This window comes from Gavialis gangeticus, unplaced genomic scaffold (assembly GCF_001723915.1).
Source record: "Gavialis gangeticus isolate Ggan-Ray unplaced genomic scaffold, GavGan_comp1, whole genome shotgun sequence".
In the NCBI taxonomy this organism is placed as follows: Eukaryota; Metazoa; Chordata; order Crocodylia; family Gavialidae; genus Gavialis; species Gavialis gangeticus.
In genome coordinates this window covers 127,816,729-127,827,493 of record NW_017729024.1, presented here as the reverse complement: position 1 = coordinate 127,827,493, position 10,765 = coordinate 127,816,729, and the positions used below count along the sequence as shown (strand labels likewise).

General features: G+C 44.5%; 1 protein-coding gene across 1 annotated transcript in view; it reads left to right on the top strand.

Annotated features, from left to right (window-relative positions):
• The window catches only part of LOC109298112 (putative ankyrin repeat domain-containing protein 31), a 91,080-nt gene that overhangs the window by 12,025 nt on the left and 68,290 nt on the right, over positions 1 to 10,765 (top strand). The window contains exon 4 of the mRNA XM_019518244.1: positions 9,131 to 9,273. Within this exon, the coding sequence (XP_019373789.1) occupies positions 9,131 to 9,273 (143 nt within the window). The remainder of the gene's footprint in view (positions 1 to 9,130; positions 9,274 to 10,765) is intronic.

The following is a 10,765-nucleotide window of genomic DNA, read 5'->3' as shown; positions in this document are numbered from 1 at the left end:
CCCCCCCCCCCCCCCCCCCCGGTCACTGACTGGTCTCTGGGGGGCATGTGCCTCCCCTGACTAAGGCAGTACCAGTTGCCCATGATCTAGTTCAACCCTCTGCCTGAAGTAGGATCGTCCCTATCCAAACCATCCCATAGAACCATAATCTAAACTCAACATAAAATTACCATTAACAACATAGACCTGACACCCTAACTTGCCACAGGTAAGGCAGGTGAACCATGACAGCCAATGTCCAGCTTCTATACCATGTCAGTATATGATCAAGCGGTCCCAGATAGAGAGTCACATCCCTTTCCACAGAGGAAGGCAAAAATCCCACAGTTCATACCAATCTGACCATGGGGTAAATTTCCTTCCTGACCCCAAATATAGTGATTGGGCTGACCCTGAGCAGAGGTGAAAGACACTCTAGCCTAGAACCTCTGGCTTTGCTCCTAGCAAGAGAATCGGCACACCCTAGTTGAAGTCCCTACCCTTGGCTGTAGCCAACGCCCAATGCCTCTGGGAAGGCTTAAAAACACCCTGATACATATAGAAGAACAATGGGGTGGGGATGGAAGCAACCAGCAATGCCCAGAAGCATTGGAAATACCCATCGTAGAAAATGGGCATAGCCACCATACCTAGATCATCCCTGACCACTGACTGTCCAATTTCTTTGAACACCTCCAGTGTTGGAGAGGCCACAACTTCCCTAGGCAGTCTATTCTACTGTCCCACTATTCTAACAGTAAAGAAGGTTTTCCAGATATCCAGACCAAATATACTTTGCTGCAACTTCAAACCATTGGTCTGCACCTTCCTATCTGTAGCAAGTGAGAAAAGGTGCTTTCCACTTTCTTTATGGCAGCCCTTCAGGTATTTGAAGACTGCTATCGTGTCCCATCTTAAGTACCTTGTCCACAAGCTGAAGCTGCCTAGCTCCTTTAGCCTTTCCTCATATGACTTGCCTTCCAAGCCTTTAATCATTTTTGTTGCCTGCCTCTGAACCCTCTCTAACTTCACATCCTTTTTAAAATGCAGAGCCTAGAACTGCACACACTACCCAAATGAGGCCTCAACAGTGCTGAGTAGAGAGGTACTATCACTTCCCATGGCTTGCACCTAATTCTTCTATTGGTGCAACCCAAAAATGTAGATTTGTATTGAAACTGTGATTTACCAAGATTCCCAAGTCATTTTCCAAAGAGCTGCCATCCAGTCCCTTATTTTGTATTTCCATTTTTAATTATTCCTTCCAAGGTGTAGCACCTTGCATTTATCCACATTGAACGTCATCCTGTTAGCTCTAGCCCAACTTTCTAATTTGTTGCGATCCTTCTGAATTGTGCTCACATCTTCTAAAGTGTTCACAGTCCCTCCCAGTCTCATGTTGTCCTCAAACTTGCTCAAGAAGTTTTCTGTGCACCCAAATCATTAATAAACGCATTGAACAGCACTGGGCTGAGGACAGACCCCTGTGAGACTCCACTTGAAACCTTCTGCCATTTTGACATGGACTCATTAATAATTATCGTTTGCTTGTGGCTATTGAGACAGTTATCTTTTCACCCTATAGTAGTTTTATCTAATGCACATTTCTCCAATTTGTTTATGAGAAGGTCATACAGGACCTTGTCAAAAGCCTTGCTGAAGTCCAGATACAGGATATCCACAGTATTATCTTCTCCCACCCAAGTAGTTGCCACAGGGCACTTGGGGTGCCTGCCACTTTAAGAGGTTAGGCAGCCTATGGGGCCACTAGCAGGTGGGTGTCAGGGCTAATTGTGGAGTCAGCTGACCCAGGGAGCCAGCAGATGAGGCTAGGTCTGACAGAGGGAGTCACCTGATTGGAGGAGGGCTGGGCTTAGCCAGGGTATAAGCCCAGACCCTAAGAGTAGGGCTGGCAGTAACATCTGGAGAGCTGGTAAAGGAACACCATCCAGCAGGAAGGCTGCACCCTTGAATGCCATCAAAGAGAATCTTTTATTAGACCAACTGACTAGTTGGAAAAAAGTTATTTACAAGCTTTCGGGTATAAGCACCCTTCTTCAGGCATATGGAGCCTCTGCCATTCTGAGATCTCCAAGGAATGAAAGAAGCTAAAAGTGTGACAGGATGTCAGTGAGAATGTAAATAGGTGGAAATTAGGAAAACAGAGGATAGAGAAGGGAAGGAAGGGGTGGGGAAAATGAGGGGGAAATAATACCAAAGGTAAGTAAGGGAGACACTATTGTAGTTGAGTTCTCCAAGGCAGAAAAGAAGCAGTTTGCAAAATAAGCTTGCAAATAAAGTTTTTGCAAGTACTCAGGTGGTCTAATAAAAGATATTACATCTACCCAAAGAAGCTTGCCTGCCTATGTCCTTAGACCAACATGGCTACAACCAAAAACCCAGCAGAGAGAATAACATCTGAAACAGTCTAGAGGTTTCGGTAGGAACTAAGGGGGTTGAGGAGGTTCTGGAGAATCCAGTGTAGGGTCTAGAGTCCTGAGAAGGGGGGTGAGTGTCTCTGGGCCTATTGAGGTGAGCCGTGGCAGAGTGTTTGAGTGTTTAGGAGACCTATTAAAGGGTCTGAGTGAACCCAGTGAGTGGGGCAGAGTGTGGAGACCTACTGAGGGGCCAAGATGAGCCCAGAGAAGGAAGAGGCTGCATTAGGGAAGACCTGGGTGAGCCTAGAGATAGTGCATGATCTATGGAAGGGCCCGAGAGGATGGACCTACAGAGAAGAGAGGTCTGACAGCTGGAGAACTGACCCTGGAAATCTCAACTCTCTTGTGTGGGGCCAGGGCCCAGGAGGGGCTGAAGGTGAAATATACCACAGCAGAGACTGCCAGAGTTGGGAGAGCCTGGAAATCTTGACTGGCCTAAAGCAGGGCAAGGGCCTAGGAGAGGCTGAAGGTCCTTGTGTGGCCATAGTCAAGATGAAGAGGTCAAGGCATGTGCAGTCCAGGATGATGATGGCTGGTGCTAGGCCATTCAAGGAAACAGGCCTGAGAGACAGCCAGGGGCCAGAGATAGAGGGCCCAGATGTGAGATGAAACTGGGGCCAGGGGCCTAGAGTTTGCCAGCCCAGGAGGTGCCCAGAGGGGGATGAGTAAGATAAGGAAGGCCTGAAGACCAGTCCTGGGTAAGAACTTAAACTGCACCATACTGGGGCTGGCTAATATGGTGGGGCTACCTGTGACAGGGCAGTCTCTATGAAATGCTATGCATGGGCCACCCCAGGGAAAGGCAGGTATGGAGCATCAGAAAGCCTCAGCTCCCAGCCTTTTGGGTTACCCCATGGAGGGAGAAGGCATGGGGAACACACCAGGACCATGGGGGGTTGAGACCCAGAGAAGGCCCAGGGAAGACCAGGGCCATGCAAGTCCAGAGGTCCAGAGAGGAGCCAAGGAAGAGCAGGACCATGTGGGTCCAGAGGCCCCAAGAAGGGCCAGGGAATAGTGTAGTGGGACAGAATTGTTCAGCAGCCCAGTGAGGGGGCTGGGAATAGTAAAGTGGGACCAGAAGGGTTCATCAGCCAGTGATGGGCCAGGAATAGAGTGTAACCCAGTGAGGGGCTGGGAATAGTGTGGGACCGGATGGGTCCAAGGGCCTGGAGAACAGCTAAAGAAAGTGGAGGACCAAAAGTGTCCAGTATGAGAGACCATCGGGGCTGGCAGCCCAGAGAAAGGCCAGGAGAGAAACCGAGGGGCTTGGTAGCCCACGGAGGAGTTGTGTGAAATGGGAAAGGAGTCAGAGATGAGTAAGGGAGACTCTGCAGTAGTTGTAATTCAAGGTAGAAAAGAGGCTGTCTGTGAAAAGGAACATAGCTGGAAATTAGGAAGGCAAAGGGCAGAAAAGTAGGGGAGGGGAGAAAGGTGGAGGAGAAAAGTGTAAGAGGTCAGGTCTGGCAGGTACCTGGTAAGTCAGATGTCAGGCAGATTGTAATGTGGACTCAATCCATGGACTCAATATAGGCATTAGATTCCCACTCCTCCTCTTCCCTGCTCTACCTTTTGTTTTCTTAATTTCTACCTATTTACATTCTCACTGAAATCCTGTCACACTTTTAGCTTCTCTCATTCCTTGGAGTCTCAGAACAGCAGAGACTTCCTATGCCTGAAGAAGGGTGATTGCACCCAAAAGCTTGCTAAGAACTTTTTTCCAATTATTCAGTTGATCTAATAAAAGATATCACATCTACTCAAAAAACCTTGCCTACATAATTAAGAGTTGCACAGAATTACACTGGTAAATGTAACGGGAAATTTAGGATGGTAAATTGGAAATTTAGTTCAGTGTTTCTAATGGGATGTTTTCCATGCTTCCTAACCAGTGTCCAATATTAGGCCTGTGCAAATAGGGAATTATTTGATTTGGATTTGGCCGATTCAGAGGACAGCGATTCAATTTGGAGATTCGGATCACTGTTCCAAACTGATTCAGCTGAATTGGCTTTGGAAGATTCAGCGCCGATACAGAGAGATTCGGAGATTCGGCCATAGAGTATAATGGGGAATCACTGAAATACCTATAACTTTGTCATTTTTTGGCTGATTCAGATACAAAATGCAGGGATGGTATCCCTTTCTGAGGGCATGAAGCCTGCCAATTTTCAAGGGGGTAGGTTTAGGGGTTTCTGGGAACCTGCACCTCAAGCTACTGACAAGCAGAACTCGTGACATGGGTAACACTGTGTGTGTGTTAAGACACAGGGGGGTGAAAACTGCAGGCATGCTAGGCTCTGCTGCAGCCATGAAGCCTGCCAGCTTTCAAGGAGATAGGTGCAGGGGGTTCTGGGACACTGCACCTTAGGCTGCTGACAAGCAAAACTCATGACATGGGTGGGTGGCACTGTGTGTGTGTTAAGGTGCTCCCTCATTGGCATTGGGGTATCTACACAACATGGTAGTGTGCCTCAGTGAGTCCTCCTTCTCCCCTACAATCTCATTCCGGTCCACCACTTTACATGACATCAGGTATAAAATAACTTAGTGAGCAGTAGCACCAGCAGCATCTCAGGCAGCCAAACTGTGACAGAGCCCTTCTTTCCTTTCCTGCAGGAGCTTCTTCTCCAGTGTGTGTGTTAAGGCGCGCCCTCACTGTGTAACTCTGTGTGTGTGTATGTGTGTGTGTGTGTGTGTGTTAAGGTGTGCCCTCACTGGTGCTGGGGCCTCTACACAACATGGTAGCATGCCCCAGTTATGTCTCCTCCCCCACTACAACCTCAGCCCAGTCTACCACTTTAAATAACAACAGGCGAGCACTGCAGTGCACTGCAGCACAGTAGCACCAGCAGCATCTCAGGCACCCAAACTGTTGCAGACTAGAGCCATTTCTTCCTCTCCTGCAGGAGCTTCTTCTCCAGCAGCTGCCAGAGAACTCTCCCTGTCAGCCCCAGTCCTGGGGCTTGGATGTGCCCACTGCCCAGGGTCCTGCGTCCTTCCAGTCAGCTGACCAGGGACAGGTCCTAGGAGCCTTGGTCTAAGGAGGTGGCACTGGCAGATAAGGTCCTTTGGGTCAATCTGGTATCTTTTAGTAAAACAACTAAATAGTTAGAGAAAGCCAGGACAGTGAATGGTTGTGTTTTGATTTTATGGAGGGGTTTTCCTTGATTGTCCAATGGGGCTAAGTGGCTTATGGTTACTGAAATTAGAATTTTTATAAAAGAATTGAATGGAAGAAATAGAGATGTTGTGTTGAATATATAAATGATGTGTTACTTGTGCTGTGTGATGGGTTATGTTGTGTTTTTATGTTTATATTAAAAACAAACAAACAAATAGAGAAATATATCTTAGCAAGCTTTCAGGTTGAAAAACCGTCTGTCAGGCTGAGGAAGCACCTGCAGTTTGTGTTGTTCCTGGATGGAAGGAATAGTAAAGAACCCAGAGGCTGGCATGCAATGCAGGCAAGAAAGCCAGTCAGTGAAAATGGAAATGGAGGCATCAGGGGGTGAGGGACAGGTTGGGATGGGGGTGGGGGTGGAAAGAGGGATGTAGCAGTACAGGTAAAAGTGCAGAGGTACCTGTGGAATCAGATGTCTGGCAGGTTATAGTGTGTCAGAATTCCACTGTCTATATTGAATCCATGAGTTTCTGTACCTACTACGTAGGAGGCTGATGAAATGAAGTTCATAGGTCTGGCTCTGAAAAGTGGTGCAGACGGAGTAAGGAGGGTGGCACTAACTCCATCTGCAGGTGGAGCTTGGGTAATCCCAGCAATGGGAGGTTCACCTTCAAGAACACCAGTTGCTCCAATGAACCAGGTTCCAAGCAGCTGTGGTGGGGTGTCACAACATCCCCAGCAATGCTGAACACCCTCTCACTCAAAACACTGGTTGGGGGAGAGGATGGGTGTTTGTGGGCAACCGTGGCCAGATCCTACCACGTCTGGCTGCGGCTTGCCCAGTAGGCAAAGGGGTTGTAGTCCAGTGGATCCAAGTCCTCGGTGAGATAGGTAGCCACTGAAGCCTTGGCACTACTTGCCCAAGGCTGGGGTCTGGTATGTCTGGATCCCAGCATTGAAGCCATACCCTTGGCCTACATTGTCAGCGGCTGGTGTGGAGGAGACTGGCTAGTGCTGGTGCTGGGAGTGCTGGCACAAGAAAGTGGATCCCCCTCTTCCACATCCCCTTGCCTCTGCCGTTCTGTCTTCCTGACTCTCTTCACCACCACCTCTATCCACTGATCAAGGTTTGGCTGCCGCATATGCTCCCCTTCACCCTCGGTCACACATGGCGGCCAGCATGTGGACCGTACTGGACTGCAAGGGATCAAGCCATTTCCTGATGCCCTCCTTCAGCTGCCTCACCAGTGCCTGCACGTCTGGTGACAGCGGCTTGCCCCTAGCCAGGAGCATTGATCCCCTGGAACTTCTCCATTTGGTTCTCAAGTTCCCTCACTACAGGGATCACCTGGCTAAGGAAGGCATTGCCAGCACTGAGGGTCTCAGTGGCCTTGAGGATGAGCTTGAGGACCACCAAGATCTGGGAAATGGTATCCCACTCAGCTCTGTTAAGGGGGCTGCTGATCCCAATTTCCCCAAGGAAGGCCATTTCATAGATGGCCTTCTGTTGCTCCACCATCCTTTCCAGCATCAGGTATGAGGAGTTCCACTGAGTCTCCACATCCTGCATGATTTTGTGTTGTGGGATGCTCAGCTCTGCCTGTTTGTTCCACAGCATCTTGACCTCCTTGGTGCTCCAGTGGAAGTAGCATCTGTGTTAATTTGACTTCTTCTGTGTAGTTTTTAGTCTGTATGTAACTATAACTAATAATATTAATAACTATATATAATATCTTCTTTTGTGAATGTCTGACTTCTTCTGTGTTGTAATAATATCTGACTTCTTCTATGATATATGTGTGTAAGTATGTGTAATGTGTGCTTCCCTGCACAGTGATGGATCACACTGCCAGGGAAAACACAGCTTTCTTTTTTAAAAGTTTTGGGGGAAAAAACCCAAGAAGAAATATAAATTGAAAGAAATGGATTGGATAGGGATAAGTAAAGGGATTCTAGTTAGTAAGCTAAGCTATATCCAGTCCTTCCCAAAAGCAAGAAGTAGCAAAAGACTGACTGGGAAGCCAAGCCAGTCCAGTACCTTTCAGATGCTGTTGCTCAGGCAGAAACAGCTCACAAAAGGCACAGAAAGCCTGCAGACAGAGGCTTATAGGCTGTTTCTGCCCCTCCCCCTGAGCTCTGTGATTGGAAGGGGACTCAAGGAAAGATCACAATCACTGGCCAACTACTGATGTCAGTCCTTCCCCTCCTCCCCCTGCTCCCCCTTCCTCTTCTCAGTTTCTGTTCCCCTGAAAGACCACCTCCAAATCTCCAAATCTTTTCTGAATCAATTGAGAGGCTCTGAGTTGATTCAGAAGTTTTTTTGCTTCTACCCAATTCAATTCGAATTCAGAGATTCGGCCTCCAAATCGGGCTGAATCTTCTCCGAATCGAATCACAGACCAAAGCTTCACACAGCCCTGTCCAATATGTCCCAATATGTCTTTAGAATCCTCAGTATCTAACAAAGAGGAGGCAGCATCTGTATCTGGTTGAAGTTCCCATACAACAGCCCCTTGGCTAAACAAAAGAAATGAGAAAGGGGAAAGTTGCCTACATCTGGCTGCTGTGAAAGGAGATTTCTCCTTAGTGAAAGCTCTTATAGCATCTGGAATATGTACAAATCAATGGAATTATGCATGTTTGGATATTTTTAGATGACTGCTTTAGTAATAGTACTCAGTATTTTATTGCAAAAACAGAGACATTTTTTAAACTCTTGAAATAATAGAACTAATAATAATAATAGAATTATTATTGTTATTTTACTGAACAAGGTTAGGAACAAAAACTGCTTGCATATGTCATCCTTGTCTTGAAATACAGTATGCATACATTAAAAATGATACACATCAGCACATCAAAGACAATTTTATATGTACATATACCCACATATGTATTAATGTATATTTGGAGTACACCTGCACACACACCCATACTCCCATCATATGCTGTGGTAAGAATTATATAGTAAATTGCTGAAGTTCATGATAACATGGAGCCAGGCAAGGCATGGTATTTATCATATATTTTCAACTGCTTCACCTTCACTTTGCCCACATGGCTTGTAACTAAAAAAGTAGTTATCCATGATGTGTCTAAATGCAAGGTTAAAGCTTTTCAGTCACTTCAGACATTCTTCATTTTAGAAAAGTGAAATGACAAAGTAAATATTTCTTTTCTTCTTGAATACAAAATTTTTTGTTAAATTACAGAGACATGAGCCCTAGGATGGATAGAAATTAATCCTGAACCCATGGCAGGTTTAAAATGGAATATATTACTGTTATTGTTTTCATCTTCTGATATATTTCTAATCTACTAGTCCTGTGCTATAATAACTTCTGAAAATAAAATAATAACCCAATAGAACCTTTATTTGGCCAATATTAGACTATTTTTCCATAGATAACTTAATGACAACAGGGAAGAATTTGGCTTAGTATTTCAAGGCAGTTCTTTCAGGTTTATCAAAAGCAGAGTAGTCTGACAGTTACCAGACTAAACAGAGACAAGTGTATATTTGTTATTTAGTGGCCAGTGTTGATATATAGACATCAGAAGCATGATTCTACTCTCATCTCGGCTTTACTAGGTTGGACAGCAATTCATGAAGCTTCCAAGAGAGGATTTACTGAGGTGATTTTAGAGTTACTAAAAGCTGGTGCTGATGTTAATAGCAAAGGCCCAGATGGAATTTTGCCAATACATGATGCTGTTTCTGGCAACTATTTCAAGGTACAGTTCCCTTAAGTTAGCTTTTCTGATTCTGGTTTTCGGTTACGAGAATGAAAATACTATGATTTTGAATGCAAACCATAGTAATGGTTTAAATAATACCATCCAAAATTATTAATAGCATTTTTAAAGACATACATAGACTTACATTTAAGAAAAAAAACTAACCTGTTAGAACTGGAGTTCAGTATTTTTATGCAAAAACACTGAGAATTAAAGGTGTATAAATAATTCATTTTTCAGTTCAGTCTCCCCTCTTTGACTTCCTCAAATTGTTGGGGTTTTCTCACTGAACCTCCCTGCAATGAGTTTGGGTTGAATGAAACATTTAGTTTCCAGATGTTGTTATTAAAATTAGCTGAGTTCACTGTCACCTTGACGTCATTCGAAAATGAAAAATCAAAGCATTTTGTTTTGAAAATGCTTAAACAAAATGATTTGACATTTCCATTTTTTTTCTTTTTTTCCCAGGCAATACTAGTTGCCAAGTTTGACCCCAATTTACAGCTGATTTTTATCACCCCAAAACTGTACAGTATTTCTCAGCAAATATTTATCTGAAAAAAATGTGCCCAACAGTAATGACAATAATGTCATCTAAATCAGAGCAGTGAGCTGCATTCCTTCTATTGTTTTAAGCACTATTGAAAGTAATTTTAAGAATCAAGTTCTTATCTAGGCTTGGCACGTATATGTCCCATTGAAATGAGTGGGAATTGAAAGCATGCATTTGAAAACAAAATTTTGTCCTGAGACGGCTCAGAACCTTGTAGATCTGAAAGTCAGGTCAATAAATGAAGAAATAATTGGTCTAACTTTTTCCCCCTTCCCAGAGTACATTCCACTGAGGTGAATGAGTTTATACTAGTCTAAAAAAGATATAAATCAATAGAGAATCAGTCCCAATGTTTTTAAAATACTTTTATTTATCATTTTGAAGCTTATTATGTTCCTTCCTCAATGATTATTGATCATAAGGTCAGCTTTATACATTCATGTTAAAAATATTTTAATTCATCCTGAAAGAAATGTTTTAATTAAACTATGTGAGAGATTGTGCCATCACCTGAGTAATAAGACAAAGGGAAAGCATTTTAGAAATTCTTACGTTGGGCAGGATGGAGATGCATCAAGCAGCAGACACCTGGCATTTGGCTGCCACTGGTTGTTTAAAAAGACCAGTAGTCAGAAAGTAATTTTGGGCACGATTCTTATGAACAGGCAATACTACAGAGGGATGTTTTACTTGTGGTCAGGTAAGTGTGTCTTACTTCTGCAGTTTGGTGATTTTTGGGGGGGTTTTTGCCACATTTGCTTTGGTTCAGCAACAGAATATAAGGTAATAAAGGAGAATTATTACTATGGAAAAACAACACGCTGTATCATTTTTCCCCTACATTAAAAGTTGCTGAAGGACCAGAGATCCTTAATTTAAATTTCCAGAATTTGTGAGACAGCCTGCCATCAGAGAGGGAGGGAAGGGGAAGGAGCA